This window comes from Perca flavescens, chromosome 6, assembly GCF_004354835.1.
Source record: "Perca flavescens isolate YP-PL-M2 chromosome 6, PFLA_1.0, whole genome shotgun sequence".
Classification (NCBI taxonomy): domain Eukaryota; kingdom Metazoa; phylum Chordata; class Actinopteri; order Perciformes; family Percidae; genus Perca; species Perca flavescens.
This window is the reverse complement of record NC_041336.1, coordinates 33472386-33492269: the sequence shown is the minus strand read 5'-3', so window position 1 is coordinate 33492269 and position 19884 is coordinate 33472386. Positions and strand designations below refer to the sequence as shown.

The 19884-nt window shown below is 41.9% G+C and overlaps 1 protein-coding gene across 2 annotated transcripts in view; it reads left to right on the top strand.

Moving 5' to 3' along the window:
• The window catches only part of cdk14 (cyclin dependent kinase 14), a 261388-nt gene that overhangs the window by 168253 nt on the left and 73251 nt on the right, over nucleotides 1–19884 (top strand). For both annotated transcript variants that reach the window (XM_028580347.1, XM_028580348.1), the window contains 3 exons: nucleotides 3168–3216; nucleotides 12344–12483; nucleotides 18540–18690. In XM_028580347.1, the coding sequence (XP_028436148.1) occupies nucleotides 3168–3216; nucleotides 12344–12483; nucleotides 18540–18655 (305 nt within the window). In that variant the 3' untranslated portion in view covers nucleotides 18656–18690. The remainder of the gene's footprint in view (nucleotides 1–3167; nucleotides 3217–12343; nucleotides 12484–18539; nucleotides 18691–19884) is intronic.

Sequence of the window (19884 nt, the reverse complement as noted above, 5' to 3'; positions counted from 1 at the left end):
CGGAGATTAGGAGAACAGGGCAGAGCCTCACACACTCGCAGCATCCCAAACATAGCAGTGAAGAGACTGTCTCACATTATAACTCAGTCTCAAAATTACAACAATTTCTTGTGGTCTGGCTTTGGAGCAGACGTACATAGTTCATAGAGTATTACTCAAGAGCATTTCTGAAGCGATAGGAGCCACTCCTTAAGCTGGGAAAGTCATTTACAAAGCAACGCTCATTGCTGTAAAATTCGAACTATTTTAACTGGTTTGTTCCATAGTCATACTTACAGCAAGTGTGGTTGACACAGCCAATTATAGACCTTTGGCAAACAGGAAAAGCACATGTGCAATTAATTACATTAATTATGGCTACATTTCTTTAAGGCGATCCGGCACGCTTCATGGCCTTCTCAGACACTGAACAACACATTGTTCATGTTATTAGTTTCACCTGAGCTTTTCCTGCCATGACTTCCTGCTGGTAGAAACTACATCTTTTAACCCCATCTATTAAGTCTAGTTTTGTCTCAGTTATTTTGTTTGTTGTTTGACTCTACTATTTAGGTTAAAGGAATACGCCACCGTTTGTTGAAATAGTTCTTATCACGGTCTACCCTGGCTGTAGATAGGTGGGCCAACGCATTTTTTGTCTCATTGCAAGTAACTAGGTTGTTTTTTTGTCTTTTGTTGGCTCACTGTTACTCACAATATGCTAACTGGCAACATAGGATTCCATTCACTACGCATGCACAAAAAATGCGTTGGCCCACCTATCTACAGCTAGGGGAAACCGTGATAAGCCCTATTTCAACAAACGGTGGCATATTCCTTTAAAGTAAGGTTGAAATTGAAATTGAAACAGGATGTATTGGTTTTAACGTAAAACGCCTCTGTGGTGAGTTCTCGCCATGATCTTTAAGCACACTGGTTGTCAAACGAAGAGTGGTTCCAAAATCCAAATCATTCAGAGAAGCTTTGTATCGTACGAGTTATCGTAAATACCCATACAGACAAGTAAAGGCCAGTCACCAATTGAGACATTGTAAATTCAGTATACGTTTCCACCTCACTCGTTCCATCAGTACAACAGCTTCGTGTCGTACTAACCACAGAGTTTCACCTTTTAGCAAAAACACCTGTTTTCATTCACCAGTTAAAGGGTAACTACTGTTTTTTTGTTTCAACCTGGACCCTATTTGTTAAGTTTTTGTCTCTAATTGATGGGAACAACAATCTTAACAATCTAAACATAATCAAATCCGCGAAATTGCATTTGCTTAAGCCACCAGACTCCATGTAAATAAACAGTAATTTTAGCGTTTGTCAAATAAACTTCATTCAAAGTCGACAGAAACTATGAAAAGCCGCTTTGGATCATCCTCCACTTTTCAAACAATCACAACTCTAGCTTTGGTTGAAATAAACACCTAGTTTACCAATTTACATGTAAAAATATGTTTGCTCTATACATGCTAAAAGTATTGTTTTTTTTAATGGAGTCTGGTGGGTTTAGCACTAGCGACCTCAGAGCTGTTTCTGGTTAAACAGAAAGGTCTTAAAGAGGTTTTAAAAAGGTCCATCTCTGTAGCGAACCTTTCCATAATGTTGACAGTCACTTAGAATAATAACCTGAGCCTGTCGGCGGCAAAAACAGAAAATCGACGATGCACACTTGCCCCATTGGGTCACATAGCAGCCTGGTCTGTGGCTGCCGGTTACAGTGTTCACGCTTAATACTCAAGCAATTTCAAAGATTGTTGTTCCCATCAGTCACATAGGCAAATAGGTTCCAGGTTGAAAAACAACTGTAGTTACCCTTTAACTCCCATTAATTCTATACTGCAAATTTAGTTAAAGTATTCTTAGGTTGCCTTTACACCTGAGCAGTTTGGGCCATTATAACTAAACCCTGGGGTGTTTTGGATGGATAGTCCGGTTGGTTTGGGGCGGTGTGAATTAATGAATTAATTAATATGAATCCTACATTAGTATTCACAAAGACAAATTTGCCTATTTGTGAAAAAAATACATTTAACTTACACAACATTGATGATGCTTACTATAGGTAATGTAGCGACTATGGTAGCCATCCACAGATGTAGTTTAAGCATTCCCTGTGCCTTCCACACATATGTTTAACATGATGTATAAATATTGTGAGAATATCCATCCATCCATCCAACCAGTTTAATATGCAGCTCAGTTTTATACAATATACTGTATGTAGTAGGGGGTCCCAGCTCCGTCTCCCTTTCAGTTAAGGGGTCCTTAGCCTAAACCTGATTTAAGGGATAACTTTTTAGATCCCTGACCTATTCTGAGCACACATTGCTTGTCGTCTGTGTGACAACACATCATCATCAGTGTTGGCCGGTTTCACTCAGACATTCTGTCCAATAGACCAGCGACCGTTTCCACCGTGGGACATTTGTTTACTATTTTTGGTGCTCTAGTCATCATACCAACTGCTATAATTATTATAAATCATATTTCTATACATCAGTGTCTCAGCCGGCAGCCACAGATGGCCGCCCATCAATAGCCTGGGTCTGTCCGAGGTTTCTGCCTGTTTAAAGGAAGTTATTTTTCTCGCCACTGTCGCACCAAATGCTTGCTCTTGGGGGGGAAATTGTTGGAATCGCTGGGTCTTTGTAAATATAGAGTGTGGTGTGAACGCAAACCCAACCAAATGAACAATGCAACAATATTGAAACTTCACCCCCCACCCCCTATAGCACAGAGTCTACCAAACTATAGGTGGCAGGAAGTTCCAGTCTCTTCCTGCATATGTTTTAAATTAAATCCTGGCAGGAATGGAAGGGATATGCTCTTTGAGCTATGTAAGGCTTTCAATATAAAAATGTTTTGCAGGACATTTTGAGTTTTATTGAGAGTGGATTAACAGTGATTAGGAGAAATGAGCAACAGAATGTACTGGGTGAATGATAACAGTGTTGAAAACTATTTGAGAGTTTACAGTATGTTATAAAAGGCATTAAATGTTTGCAATTAACCAATGCAACATTTCATTATAATGGGATTAAGCTTGGCCTGCCACTGCATTTAGGAGCTTAGTTTGAAAGTGTTTTAGAATAGTTCAGCGTGTGTGTAACTTTAATGTGATGTCAAGTCTCAGTTGGATGACTATATTGTTGGTTTTTTTTGTCTTCTCATTACAGACCGCTTCACAGTGTACAGCGCTAAGAAGCTGAGACAAGCGTGGAATAAGTAAGTGAACTGTGTGTGTGTGTGTGTGTGTGTGTGTGTGTGTGTGTGTGTGTGTGTGTGTGTGTGTGTGTGTGTGTGTGTGTGTGTGTGTGTGTGTGTGTGTGTGTGTTTCCCTGCCATTATAAGGGTTTAGGTGAAGCACCCAAGCCGTTTTGGGCCCCACCCAAGCCGAATGAATGTGAGCATCAAAACAAACTAAAAGACTTTTCACCGATCGAATGACCCCAGTGGACTTTTTTTCTTTGAGCTTTTTGAGTGTTATTTATCGATTATGTGCTCTAGCTTTTCCAACATTTTAGACACAGATACGTGCACCTTAGTCCTCCACAAACCGAGGGAAAACACTGAGTAAGTAAGTCTATGTGTTATGTCATAGGGTGTTGACACGCTATTATCCCAATTCCTGTCTTTAGAGCCAAACTCTTATGGGTAGAGAACACACTGTTAGTGCAGCTCACACACTCTTTACACACTCCTCTTCCTCTACCTTACACCCTTCCTGTAGCATACTGCATGTGTGTGTAATTCTGCTCTGGGACATCAGATGCATATGGCAGGAAAAGGTCACGGAGGCACCGTCGGGGCTCCTCCCAGATGTGTGCCACTGTTTGCCCCAGGCGTACATCTGGAGGGGAGACCACGGAGGGCAAAAGGGGAGCTGGTCTCTTTTCCTCAGGGGGAGTTTTTTTTAAAGCAGCACCAGGCGAGCTATTTATGTCCAGCTGTCTAATCAACTGGAATCACAAAGTGTAGCTGCTTCAGCGAGGATCCATCCCCGCAATCATCACACGGGACTCCTAATACCTGTGTTCTTCCAGTGATTTATAATAATTACATAGGCCATCTGCGTCCATAATCCTATCCGTGCCTGTAATCTATAAAGTAAGAATTACACCGCAAATTACACATCATAACTCCATCCCTGTATGAATCCGAATCCGATGCAGGGTTGTGTTTTCCATTGCTGAGATCTTGGAACATAGTGACATGGCTAAACATAGGTTTACAGGCTGGAAACAAGCCGGCTGTCTCGCCAGTCGAACATATTTTTAGCGACGTAGCCATGATAGTTTAGCAATTCCTAATTATTATCATAACTGACGGGCCAGAGCTATGAACCGAGTTATTATAAAGTGAAGCACCCTCTCCTGCTCTTTGTGCATTGTTTAAAGTGATCATTTGCGCGGAGACTACCTGCTATTTTTCATTAAACAGGGAGGAAATGAAAAAGGAATAAGCAACAGTATTTGCACAACACTGGATAAGATCATAAAGAAAGACCCATTTCATCTAAGTGGATTTTGTTAAACAAAGGGTTGAAAGCCCACTGAGCTGCCATTCCTTGAGTGTTTTTCTTCAAACCGAGAGCGCCATCCAGTAGGCTCAGAAAATGCTTCACCAAACTTCATTTGGCCATCGCTACGTTTGGGACCCCTTCAGTTCATTTTCGAGTTCGACGTTGCGGTCAAAATACCTCTACCTGCAATTAAATACACCAGTAGACCAACCAATCACAGCAGTGAGACGATGTAGCACTGAGCAACACGCGGAAGTTGGGGCGGTGTGCAGGTCACAAACTTTCTAAAATTTAAACTAATGTAACTGGAGGAAAGGGCTGTGTGACAGCAAGATGAAGCGGTGAAAATATACTAAATATAGGGCCCACTTAAACTGATATAGATTTTTGTAGGTGTGTAAAATGCATTTAGCTGCTGCCCCCGTCCACAGCAGTCCATTGTCCAAGTCCACAGCGCTGTGGAGAAAGGTCTAGCAATGCGAGACTAGAAAACCTTAACCATAGTCAGTTAACAACGTAAAAGAGATGTATTCTTCGGGTTGGAGCAGCCAGGACACAATCAAATACATGAATACTTTCTGCATCAAGTGTTGATACATTGGATTAGATACATATATTGACTCCATGCAGCTATAAATTAAAGCTATAGTGCGTAGTTTCTGTCTGCCACATGAGGAATTCTAAGTAATGACAACAAAACTGTCGGAGCATCCACATGATACAAGCCTTCGGTGATCAGGCACCACCCCCACCCCCTCTCCACACTGCTGCTAGTAGCGTTTATCCCGTCTAATCAAAGAGGACACGGAGGATCTCAAAGACAATGGACCCTTCAGGACAGGTAAACATCTTGTAGTTTTTTATGTCTTCCTCGTCTCCAAAAATGAGCGCCGTCGTTGTTCTTTCTTAGCAGTGACGTAAAACACATCGCTCGAGTTTCCGCGCGCGAAAGTCGCCGGATGACACCATTCTGTAAAGGTAGCCATACTGAGAAATCCAGAGAGAGTTGTGTGGAGCTGATAGTCTTAATTTGCTTTGTAGCAACTCATTTGGCAACGGCTTGAATGTAACGGGCGTTCATTAATATGAAATAGTTGTGCACAGGGTGCAATTTGTGAAAAAAGCAGAGGGGGGTGGGGGGCGTTTGATCATGCACAACAAAACAAAACCTGCACAAATTAAATCCCCCTTCCAATACCACCTTGGATATAGTGCCATGCCGAAACACTTATTCATCAACTTCAATATTGAATGGAAAATAATCTCAAAATGAAAAAGCACAAAGTGGTGTCAACAAAAAACACAGAGCTTTCAAGCCTGAGAGCGGAATTCACTTTGGGGCGAAAACAAAATACTTTTTTGGGAGAGTTTTAATCACCATCTTTTTCCTAAACTTAAAGCTCCATTGTGTAATTTTTGGAGTTGAAAAACCCAAATGCCACAAATATGTGCTCATTCACGTGTAATTACTTCCACCAACTAATCAAAGTCTTCTCATACGCGTAGAATCTGCCATTTAGAATCATTCAAAATACATACGAGCGAGTCACTCGAATGGCGGCAGCCATGTTGCGCCTCCATCTTTAAAATACATTAGCCAAAGAGGGACAAGCCTCCTGCTTTCGCGCTTTTACACCCAGTGGCACTGTGACGAATGCCAGAGAGGGGGAAAAGATAACGGAGTCGCCAAGGAAGTTAAAAAGAGAATTAAAACTACAACGCGACAGGCAAAGCAACAAGACCAAAGTTAATATTGGAGTGGCTTTTCCATGATGGAAAGAACTCATAAGGAGCAAGGATTTTAAAAAGGGACGCCGAAGTTGCCTGCTTTCTTCTCAAAAGGTAATTCTGCTTATTTGTGTAAATTCAGTGCGACAGTGGCGAGGAACTACTCCCTCTTGGGAAGAAACCTTGGACAGACCCAGGCTCTTGGTAGGCGGTGTCTGACGGGCCGGTTGGGGATATGATGAAAAGTGGCGATAATAGTCAAATTAATAATGGAACAGTGACTTCAAATGGTAGTCGTACCATTGACAAGACATCAGCAAGACATCAGCTTGCATATGTCTGGGAACCTGATAGCTGATGTTAGCAATTAAATGGTTCCAAAATAACGTAAAACTATTTTTACTCTGGAAGGAACACTCACCGACGAAGTCGTACTTCTTGGAATAATACGGCCACCGTTGGAGTTAGAACGCGCTTGGAACGGGAGGGGTTAAAAAGTAATATTCAGTTGGTTGTCATATACAATTTCGCCGCTAGATGGGAGAAATTCTTACACAAGGCAGCTTTAACTAGTCATTTTGGTGCCTAAACTTAACTGTCATCGCTGCATGACGCTCACTTTTTCTGGCTAAACTCCACTACCACGGCCCCTGAAAAGAGCGTCATCTGGCGGTGTCTGTAGCCGGCTCACAGTCACCTATGGGTGGCTAAATAACTGCCGCTGGTAGCCGGGGTCCTGGAGCTCTGTAGTGGCTAAATACAGCCAGCAACTGCTGATTTTATTGTTCTATGGCACTATGGACTGTTCACATTACAGTGCTTTACTTAGTTTAAAATACTATACTATACTACTATGATATATGATCTATTGGGGAAGTAGCATTGATCGCTTTGTGGGGGGGATACAAATAATTCAGCAGAAGCGGGGATATGTAGACCAGAAAGGGGGGAAACCCCACGCATCCCCACCGGAAAATTGCACCCTGGTTGCGCACTATAGCTTTTAACATTTGTATATTAGCCAGTCCTTCCAGAAAAATGCATAGCTTTTTTGTAATTATTGCGGGCAAAAATCCTTGATTATGCGGCACTTTTTCTTAAAAAATGCGATGGAATATGCGGGATATTTATGCAATTTTATGCGATGAAATTGAAGGAACTTGCAAAAATTGCGGTTTGATGAAAAAGAGAAAAAACGGTGATTGCCCCAACAGACTGCTTTCCGATGATGTTCACAACGTTCCCTTGGCATATGCATTTAATTATGCGATCGCATAATCGCGTTTTTCTGGAGGGACTGATTAGCTTTCTATAACCCATTTCTGTCGACTGTATACAGAATGTGACCACTATGGCAGCTGCATGCTAAGGCCTGTTTGCCCTCACAACACCCTCATCATCAAATGAGTCAGACACGGGGGGGATGTCTTCAGACAAAAGACACACAGACTTTGTTCCAAAGCAGCCCCTGTTTTGCTGCTTTGAGCCTGGTTGGCCACCTTTCTGCTGTGTTGTGGGGACAGTGTGTCCTGTCCCAGGGCCTCGGTGTAGTCTTCTGATAGAAGCATGGAAGTGCTCTCGCCGCGCACCACTGCAGAAGGAATGCGTCTCTCCGCTGTGGATGTGCCGTCACCTGGAGCCGCCCGCTAGTTTAAGGAGATACGATCGATCGCGCTGCAGATGTGCACTTATTCACTCGGGCCTAGCTGACAGCTGTAGCACAAAGGAATGTGCACCTAGCATACCTCAACACTTTTCAGAGGCCAACATGCTCGTATCCAGGTGATTTCACACCTACGCACATCCACCTGCAGAGAAACTACAAGGCAGAGAAAATATGAAATCTAGGGGTGTCATTTGAGTTATTGGAGGATTTATTTTACCCCAATAGTGGTGAAGGTTTAGGGGTGATTTATATAAAGATATTCTTTAAAAGTCTCATTGAGATTAAACTCTCTTGCAAGATTACATTTAGTGATTTATTTTCATGAAATTGGTGGACTCGCACAAGACAGATATAGTGACTTTCAGTCCCTTTTCTTTAGCCCATCCCTACCTACATGAACGCTTTGTTAAAATGTTTAGTGTATAAATCCAAGCTGAGATAATCCTGATGACACATCGGGTTATTTTCAATTTGCCCAGTGCCCAGATGTATGTTGTGTGGCACACTTCATATGTCAAGATATGGATAGTGATTTTTTTTTATCTTAATTATTGTAACAAAAAATACACGACCCATCCATACAAAAATCAAGAAAAGATGACACTACTATAACTACAATATTCAAGACCGTACAACAGCATCATGACAAAATAGACACACTATAAACCAAATAAGCATATGTCTAAATGATAACACCATAAGTCCATCATACACGTACCCTCCCCAGCACAAAGCTTCTTAGGAGCCCTCCAGAAAGTTCAGCTACTTTCCCCATTTTCTACTATAGACATCCAATCTTTTTTTGAAGATACAGATAGCTTAAGTATCCCCAAAGGGTAATTCAGGAGGGAGCACAATAAAAAGGCATATGGGAAAGTATACAACAAGAAAAATATTTGAAATAAGAACTGAATAAAGTATGATAAAGAGAGACGAAATACAATAATGAAATCAATAAAGCGCCGGGTGTTTTGCACATAACAAATTACAATCCACAAATTTTAAACATAACCAGTATGAGGTGTGTGCCAAATACATTTCATTCAAGACTCCGCAGTCTGGCAAACCGTTTACATGACATCTTTTCAAACGCTGTCACCCTAGCCATCTCACAAGCCCACTCCCGGATAGACGGCAGCCCTTCATTCTTCCATCCTCTTAAAATAATCTGTCTGGCTATCATTAAACTAGTCTGGACCCAGCTTCACTTCATCCCATTTAGGATTGACCCATCTCCCAGAACAAATCCTCTCAGGCTGAATGGATCCTGGCTCCCTGCAGTCTCACATAGGTTATAGGAGAGTGATTAACAGGGTTTAACGGAAGGGGTTGCCCGATGGCCCGGAGGCAACTAAAACGCCACGTCGAGCAAGTAAATATAACAACCCACTTGCCCCGTTTGAGCATCGTCGTATCATAAATGATGTCATCGTTCTCTTGCCCTGTCGGAGAGCGCTTGTTGATGAGTAGAATGTGCTGTCGGCCAATCAGGAATTGAGTTGGTGCTTGGCGATTCGACATTTTGGTCCGCTTTTGACGGTTTCAGAGTTGTTTTTTTGTTGTTGTTGTTTTTAGAAAAGAAATTGCTTTTTTACGAGGCTTTTAACCTTTTTTTTTAAAATGTTTTTCATACTTTTAGAAGAGTTTGCTTTCAATGTGCTTTTTTGATACTTTGAGGTGTTTTTTTAATTATTTATTTTTTTCCGAGAGGAAAAACTGTTTTTATGGGGGCCAGTGAAAAATGTACTTTGGGCAAGTAGAATTTTTTTCAGTTGTCGAACCGGACAATTGAAAGTAAACCTTTGTAACGTTTGACCCTGAATAATTCTATATATATCGTTTATTTTATATTGCCATAAGCCCGAGACGTTTGCAGGTTAAACGTCACAGCTTGACATACAGTAAAGTCCATTATAGTCGCAGTTAGCTTAGCAGTTAGCTCAGACATGTCTGTAACAACAGCAGCTCAGAAAGGACTGGACACTGTACACGTTTTTTAAAGATTATTTTTTGGGGGGGGGTTTTACAGTATGGATATAGGCTACATTTACACCACTATGTTTTGTTTTTTAAGCAGAGTTTTGAGCCTAAAGCAATCTTCGTGCACACAAGTGTTTTTTTATCTCCAGTAGAAGAACTAATCTCTGTTTAAACTAACACGCCTCATCAACATTCTGGTATACTGGGCATAAACAAGATGCAGCATAGTCTCGCATTGCCAGACCTTCCTCCACAGCGCCACGGAGGAAGTTCTGACTAGTCCAGTATCAGCATTGGCCTTTAAAACCAGTGGTGGAATGTAACTAAGTACATTTACTCCAGTAGTGTACTTGAGTCCAAATGTTGAGGTACTTTTCTTGAGTCTTTTCTTTTCATGACACTTTTCTACTTCTACTCTGCTACGTTTCAGAGAGAAATATTGTACTTTTTACTCCACTACATTCATCTGTTACAGCTTTAGTTACTAGTTACTTTACACGTTAAGATTTCTTCACACAAAACACATGTTCAATTCAATTTTATTTATAGTATCAAATCATAACAGAGTTATCTCGAGATACTTTACAGATAGAGTAGGTCTAGACCACACTCTATAATTTACAATTTACAAAGCCCCAACAATTATAATTAATTCCCTCAAGAGCAAGCATTATAAATGGCTATTGCGACAGTGGCGAGGAAAAACTCCCTCTTGGAAAGAAACCTCAGCAGACCCAGACTCTTGGTAGTGTAATTTATAAAATCTGATGTTTTATTCTAAAGTAAACTAGCCAACAATATAACGGCCTACAAGTCCAGCTGAAATGATTAGACCATTAAACACACAACTGGTTGGATCCTTTACACTTTCTACAATGGGAGGAGAGTTCTTTACCTTTAATACTTTAACTACATTTTCCTGATGATACTTGCAGACTTTCACTTAAGTAGTATTTTAAATGCAGGACTTTTACTTTTAAACGAGTATTTTCACAGTGTGGTATTAGTACTTTTACTGCAGTAAAGGATCTGAATCCTTCTTCCAGCGCTGTTTAAAACCCATTAAATGAACCAGTAATCCAGGAGGCCCTTTTTCCATCAGTATAGTTCACACACAAAGACCAGTTAGTCTTTAAAGTCTGCAGTGGAGTTGCACAGAATGTTCCAGCTGTATGAGAAAGAGGCGAGAAGAAGGCCCTGATGGACTTCATTAACTTCATCCCTGCCTCGGAGTGGCGTTGATGAGTTGAACAGAGATTTAAACCCCGCGCCTGCCTCGCTGCTGATAAGTCGGGTTCAGATCCCCATTGAGAGCCATGGGAGTGGCTGTCAGAGTGCTTGACTAGGGAGCCAGCCATGAGAAGAAGCACAGAACATGAGAGACACTCTGAGTACTGCGAGCGGCGCCGAATAACACCATGTTTATTTAATGCGGCGCATGCCTCATTACTGGCTGAATTTCTGCTCTTCGTTTATTTTCAACGCTAGGGCTGGTTCATGAGTTCAGTGACTCCCAGTACGAACGCATACACAAACACAAACATACACACACACACACACACATACACACACACGTATAGAGCTTCTGCTTTCATGATCAGTTTTGTTTCTCATGGTGACCCAGTCGCCATCTGCAAGGTAAACTCAAAGGAGAAAGGTAGGTGGGTGTGTGTGTGTGTGTGTGTGTGTGTGTGTGTGTGTGTGTGTGTGTCTAAAAAGGGTTTTTCCTCTTCAGTCAGCAACCCTTCAGCATAATTAAGAGGCTTGTTTTTTTGTTGTCAGCAGCCGTGTGAATTGGAGAAAGAAATGAGTTTCTTTCTCAGAGGGATGAATGAATGGTGTGATCGGTGACTTGATTTAATTCGGGTGAAATAAAAGCTACGATAGTGAGGTACCCTTTTTGATGAGCACCTGAAATTCAGTGTTAATACTGAGGCTATTGTGAAAAAAGGGGCAACAGAGAATTCACTTACTCAGGAAACTGAACTCGTTTATTGAAAGGCTTATGGCTTTTTTTCTTTTATTTGCTGGTTTCACCGCCTCACAGTGAAAGACAGACAGAAACAGACTGAACGATACAGTCAAAACCTCTAAAACCTCTAAAATTAGTGCTGTGAAACAAAGAGATTAATTTCTCAAATTTTGCGTAAAGCAACAATCATGCTGTCTTCTTTAGATCATGTTGATTAGAGTGAATTTTCTCTGTTGCCATCAACATGTCCTTATATTTTACCTGCTTTTAAAACTAATTGCCACTCTAATTCTTTATCCCTTCTCCAGTTCCACTTCTAAATGGATGAAATCAATTTTTTTGATTATAATTGATCTACTCTCTAAGGAGTAGGCCTATATGTAGACTTGTGTGCTGTTATAGTCCACTGGCTGTTTATCTGTTCACGTATCTCTGCACAGGATGTATGTTTCTGTATCTGATAATGTGTGTTTGTGTGTGTTAGGTTGGGCTACGTGGACCATGCCGAGGAGTTGGCTTCCAGGTTCATCCAGTGCTTCCCAAAGAACCGGCTGTCGGCCCAGGCAGCGCTGAACCACGAATACTTCAGCAACCTTCCTCCACGGCTCTGTGAGCTGCAGGACAGTACGTAACGCAGCACACCCGTTACTGTAGCTCTGTTCACAGGTTTTCATAAGCACATTCTGGGGCATTTATATGGAACCCACTGCAGTAATTGGCAAGACCCGCCCTTCAGTAGCATTCGGGCACTACGATTGGCCAGGCGTCCATGCTCCCGCAAGGTAACGGAACCCAGTTTGTTCAGGATCTATCCCCTGACCAACAGTGTTGGAAGTAACGCGTTACAAAAGTAACGCAACTACAAAAATGTTTTCCTTTTAGCTGTAACGCATTGATATAACGCATTACTATTGAAATCTCTGTAATATTATATGCGTTACAATCTCAGTAACGCATAAACCGAAATTAGGTCGCGTTTTGTTTAGAATTTACCAACACTGCGACACAGGAAAAAAAAAAAAAGTCTGAGTGTTATTTCCTCACAGTAACTCAAAAGTAATGCAAAAGTAGTGAAAACATTACAATTCAGAGACGGTAATATTGTAATATTACTACTTACTCTCAATTGACAGTAGCTAGTAATCGATAATATAACACTGCTGACCAATCAGTGATGCTAACCTTAACTACTCGAGGTCAAGGCCTAACCTCGACCAATCGGGCTGCTTCGTAGACCGGGTTTTGCCAAGAAACCAGGTGGGATCCATTATATCGCCAGTCTGGGAGCTGCCATTGTTGTTTTGCACGAACACTCGCCCAGTGCACTCACCTTAACTCCGCCTGAAGCTGCCTGTAGCTCTCTTGCTGGATGCTGATTGGCCTGCTGATTCTGTTCCAGACACAAACGCATTAACGTAGAGCCTGACAAGATGGATTTTTGTCAGAACTGGCACCCTTGTGAGTTATAACTCAGTTAGTCTCACAATGTCTCACAATTGTCTTGGGCGGCGCTAAGCGCCGGACGGAGCCACGGTGCCTCTGCAAAATAGCCTCGGGAAGGAACTTGTTTTGGTGAAACACGTGTACGTTCAAAAGTAGTTTTAGTTGTGCAACAGAAAACTCCGATTGGACAGATAGTCTAGCTAGCTGTCTGGATTTACCCTGCAGAGATCTGAGGAGCAGTTAACCATAGTCCTTGTGAATGTGCAGAAAATCGATTTTGCAATGATATAGTTACCCTGACAGTCAGAGACTCTCCGTTTCTCTTTTTCTGTCTTTGACTCTCTCTCTCTCTCTCTCTGTTGTTCTTTTTTGGAGTTCCCTCTGCTCCTGTTGATCACATAGTCCAGTCTCCTCCTGCTCCGTCTCTCTGTAAAGCTGCGAACTGGGCTTGTTTTTGCTCATGCAGAGAATGCCTCTGTTATTATGTGGATGCCGTTGGGACACCAAGCCCAGTTGGACCCCTGCCGGCCGCAGCAACATGCTCAGTTTGATTTTCTATCATGTTGAGCACCCTGAGGCACTCTTTAAATAAGAGCCCAGCTCTGAGAACACCGTACCAGCCGCACGATTTGTATACATTCTGCTGCATGTGTATTTTGGGTGTCGGAGGCTTCAGCCAAAGCTTCACAGCTAGGCTATATTTCAAGTAGTCTATATCGACGTTGTTTCATTTCTGGGATAGTTCTGGTGCCGCCGGAAATTCCGCCGGATGTTACTCTTTTTTTCGGCCGGATATCCGTCACCTTCCTCTTTCTTTGTGTTGGTGTTCTAACCTCCGGTGGATTTGTGAGGACTATGGTTAACTGCTCCTCAGATCTCTGCAGGGTAAATCCAGACAGCTAGCTAGACTATCTGTCCAATCTGAGTTTTCTGTTGCATGACTAAAACTACTTATGAACGTAAACAAGTTCCTTCCCGAGGCTATTTCGCGGATGCACCGTGGCTCCGTCCGGCGCATAGCGCCGCCCAAGACGATTGTGAGTAGTTTAAAGAAATGGCAATAAACCAGAGCACGTTTTTCTGTTCACCCCTGAATGCTGTGTGGACTAGCCAGACCCTCCTTCGGAGCGCTGTGGAGGAAGGTCTGGCAACGCAAGACTATATTTCAATTAATCCTACAGAATTGGGTAATTGAATGAAGGTACGTCAGATGTAACATGTCCATATTATTTGACAGGCTAGAAATACATCCATCACCAATCCCTTCCGCTGTTATTCATGAATGGGGTGAAAAGGCTGCTCGGCAGACCTTGGTGCGCCGCCACTGACATGGTGGTAATTTTAATGAAGAATTCCATGTTTAATTCCAGATTAGGATTTTCAGCATTATTAATCCTGTTATCAGCACCCAGCAGGTTGTCATGTCTGAAAAGAATCAGAGAGCGGCGGTCACTACGAGAGGGAGAGAAGCAAGATTTTGTCATGCTTGCTCACTCTCTCTCTTTCTCTCTCTCTCGCTCTCTTTCTCTGATTCTCTCTTTTCTGCACGCACATGTGACACCGGCAAAGCAGCCGAGCCACGGAGGGAAAAATGGGAGTGAATTAAAAACCGTTTAATAAAATGAGGACAAGCGTGGATGAACAAGCGTCTGCCTCTCGCAGTTTTGTGGGGGGGAAAGATGTGTCAACATTATGCAAATGAAAAAAAAAATGAATATGAGATAACGAACCGGCTAATTACTCCAGCTGTGAGTATGTGACTACCACTGCAGCATGATAACCATGTTCTTCCAACAAGGAAACCCCCGGAGCCAATGGGAACAGCCCAGCAAAGCTTACTGCTGCTCTAGAGTTGCACCCAGTGCTCCCAGTAACCACCGAAGATATACCGGCCAAGACAGTTGATGAACCTTTCAATCAAATGTTGCATCTTATCCCTTTGGGGATCCAGACATCTAGCCAGACTCTCTGTCCAATCTGAGTTTTCTTTTGCACAACTAAAACAACTTTGGAACGTACACACGTTCCACCAAAACAAGTTCCTTCCCGAGGCTATTTTGCAGAGCCACCGTGGCTCCGTCCCGCGCTTAGCGCCACCCAAGACGATTGCGATTAGTTCAAAGAAATGCCAATAAACCAGAGTATGTTTCTCTTCCATCCCGTGAGATAATGAATGTGAGCTAACGAACCGGCTAATTACTCCAGCTGTGAGTATGTGACTACCACTGCAGCATGATAACCATGTTCTTCCAACAATGAAACCCCCGGGGCCAATGGGAACAGCCCAGTAAAGCTGCTCTAGAGTTGCACCCAGTGCTCCCAGTAACCACCGAAGATATACCGGCCAAGACAATTGATGAACCTTTCAATCAAATGTTTCATGTCCCCCCCGTGGGGATGAACATTATGTTTTTTATGGCCAGCTGTGCACTCTTTTGTCAGCTGTATTATGGATTAATCTGGACAATAGCCAGACAGATTACTAGGGACAATGAGAGAATTATTGAGACAATAGAGCTCCTGAGGTTTGCTGGAGCTGTGTGGATTGGATTGTTGGCATTTTTAATTTGATTTCAGTGAGAGTGTGTTGGTGTCTGGCAGTACAAGAAGTAAGAGCAAAGGTCTTGGGATGAAAAACTCTCTCTGGACTCGCGCAGATTTACAGGGATCAGGCAATGAAAGAGAAGAAAGTGTTTGGACCATAGGTGTAATTTACAGGGGAGTGGGAGGGGGGGATCAAAACTGGCTGGGGTAATGAAGTCAAAGAGTTTAAATGCTGTGGCAAGCAAATATTTGTTAGGTTTGCATAATTCCTAAAAAAAAACATTTATCCCGAAACACGGTGTAATCTTCCCAATCTGCAGAAAGTTCTGAACAATACGGCAGATTCATCCATTAATAATACAAATAATATTACATAAATGAAGACATTTGCATGCAGAAAAGGCACAAATTGTTACAGAATCATTCACCAGAATGCAGGAAATGAAACGTTTGATACTCAAAATTTCTGAATCCGGTCATCGGTTCGCTCTAAAGTCTAGCACTATTTTACGTTATGAGGTCATAAGGAGCAAGGTTACCTCCCCTTTTTCTGCTTTGCCCGTCCAGAGAATTTGGCCCACCCATGACAGAGAGACATTATGGCTTTCAAACGAGGAAAGTGGCATTTGGTCAAGGCCACACCCCCACCCTCCACCTTGCACATCCTAAGGAAAGCTCATTGTGGGACTGGCTCTAGTGGCTGTAATTCTGCACCAAGGCTGAATTTCAGGAAAGACACTTCAGATACAGTATTAGGGGACCACTAAGGTCTATTTAAAAGAGACTTCAGATACTGTATTAGGGGACCACTAAGGTCTATATAAAAGAGACTTCAGATACAGTATTAGGGGACCACTAAGGTCTATTTAAAAGAGACTTCAGATACAGTATTAGGGGACCACTAAGGTCTATATAAAAGAGACTTCAGATACAGTATTAGGGGACCACTAAGGCCTATATAAAAGAGACTTCAGATACAGTATTAGGGGACCACTAAGGTCTATATAAAAGAGACTTCAGATACAGTATTAGGGGACCACTAAGGTCTATATAAAAGAGACTTCAGATACAGTATTAGGGGACCACTAAGGCTTATATAAAAGAGACTTCAGATACAGTATTAGGGGACCACTAAGGTCTATATAAAAGAGACTTCAGATACAGTATTAGGGGACCACTAAGGCCTATATAAAAGATACTTCAGATACAATATTAGGGGACCACTAAGGTCTATATAAAAGAGACTTCAGATACAGTATTAGGGGACCACTAAGGTCTATATAAAAGAGACTTCAGATACAGTATTAGGGGACCACTAAGGTCTATAAAAAAGAGACTTCAGATACAGTATTAGGGGACCACTAAGGTCTATATAAAAGAGACTTCAGATACAGTATTAGGGGACCACTAAGGTCTATAAAAAAGAGACTTCAGATACAGTATTAGGGGACCACTAAGGCCTATATAAAAGAGACTTCAGATACAATATTATGGGACCACTAAGGCCTATATAAAAGAGAGTTCAGATACAGTATTAGGGGACCACTAAGGCCCATATAAAAGAGACTTCAGATATAATATTAGGGGACCACTAAGGCCTATATAAAAGAGAGTTCAGATACAGTATTAGGGGATCACTAAGGCCTATATAAAAGAGACTTCAGATACAGTATTAGGGGACCACTAAGGTCTATATAAAAGAGACTTCAGATACAGTATTAGGGGACCACTAAGGTCTATATAAAAGATACTTCAGATACAGTATTAGGGGACTACTAAGGTCTATATAAAAGAGACTTCAGATACAGTATTAGGGGACCACTAAGGCCTATATAAAAGAGACTTCAGATACAGTATTAGGGGACCACTAAGGCCCATATAAAAGAGACTTCAGATACAGTATTAGGGGACCACTAAGGCCTATATCAAAGCATGCAAAGACCACCATGTCATGGGACCTTTAACGTTCTCTCTTCTGCAGCGATGAAACACTGATGCGTGTTTCCACAGGATCCAGGGTGTTCCCAGAACACCAACAATAGTCCACTCATAGGGAAAATGAAACTATTTAATTAGAGTACAAACGTTTGACTGCGTGCCTTCTTTCAGCAACGGGGTTTGCAATCCAAAAGCACAGAGGCGAGCAGTGGATGACCATGAGAAGTGGATGACCTACCCTGGTCATCCACTTCTCATGGTCATCCATATCCTCAGTCACCTGGGCACGGACCCCTGCTGCGTCCAATAGGGGTCCCTGAACGCCTGACCCATCTCTATCTTTAAGGGGAGACACTGCAGGTGAACAGGGAAAATATTTTAACTAATAGATGAATTACTACATGATTACCTACATTAAGACAATTCTTTTTTGTATTAAAAGTTTTTTTTTATATACTGTATATGCAAATGAAGCAGTAACTACTGCTAACCTTTGGTGAATTCAGGATAAATTTACAGGCGCAAATAGACAACGTGTAGTCAAATCAACACCTAAATGTGTATATTGGATGTTTTTTTCCCCGCACTAGTCTGAAATAAGAATGGCAGCATAATAGCCCCGAAAACTTTAAATTAAAAAACAATGTTTTTTGCCTTAGTGTCTCCCTCCCCCCGTTTAACAACTCACTCGGAAATGTTCTTCTTCCTGTCAGCCTGCGTGTTTCTTAACCCACTTGCGTCTTCTCGCCCTGCAGTGTCTTCTATCTTCACCGTACCAAATGTCAAGCTGCAGACGGAGAGCGGGGACAGCATACAGGTGTGCGCGCGGAGGAACAGTCACGGGAAGGCATCCTCTGGCAACAAACACTGACCTGAGGCAGCATCCTGCACACGATCACTTGACAGGTACGTGCTCATTAGCATGCAACAAGCAGACACAAATAGTGTGTGCAGCAGCATGCAACATGCAGGTTGACACACTCCCAAGCACAACATGACACACAAACACACACAGCTACAGAAGCACACATAGGCGGAAACTTTAATGGTATTAAGTTTAAGTTTGTTTCATTTATTTAGTAGAGTTTGCTCCAAAGTGCTTCACAAAGACGAAAACATATGTATACAAGCATAAAACACACACATATATGTTTGTACATAGATTTAGTGGAAATACAACACAACTGAAGTAGAAACATGTTGAAATCTTGAAATCATATAAACAGAAAAAACATATATACAGTGTATATATATATATATATATATATAACATTTTCAATGCAGCACTTTTACTAGTAACAGAGTATTTTTACAGTGTGGTATTAGTACTTTTACTTAAAGGGTATCCACCCTTTTTTACAACCTGGACCCTATGTTCCTATGTTTATGTGTCTAAGTGACTGACGGGAAGTCTTTGACATTGGTCCAGTATTAAGCGAGATCGCTGCAGTCGGCAGCGGAGAAACAAGCTACAGTGTAAGTTAAAGGTGCCCTGCCACACATATTTCATTACTTTGTGGTAATGTCTGAAGTTCTACCATGGACTCTGTAACATTTTCTGTAACATTTTGTGGAAAAAATGCCTCGGTTACCTTGTTTCAAGCCATTCTAGCGTGGTATAGAAAGCCTACAGGAAGACTCAGCTCGATTTCTGCCAGTTCTCATTAATATTCAACAAGCTAAGCTGTTTGAATCTGATTGGCTAACAGCTAGCCAATGAGACACTGGCTGTCAGAATCCTTTACCCAGCCCAACTGGGCGAGCTCATGAATAGTAATGAGCTCAGGCAACATGATGTCAGACTGACCAGCTTTTGTAATTGGCCTGATTTCTCTGCTTATTTCCTTTCAGTGGAAAGAGCTGACAAAGGAGGTAGCAGTTCATTTTCACATTCAAAACATGACACAAACACATACGGACCTAACATATTTCAAAAAATACAAGTAAAAACAGTTTTGTATGGCAGGGCACCTTTAATAGGACAATTGTGCAGCTTGTATTTACCTTCACAAAAGTGCTTGTTTTGCCGCTGACAGGCTGAGATTAATATTTTAAGTGTGTGACAACATTATGGAAAGGATTTCTAAGGAGGTCGACCTT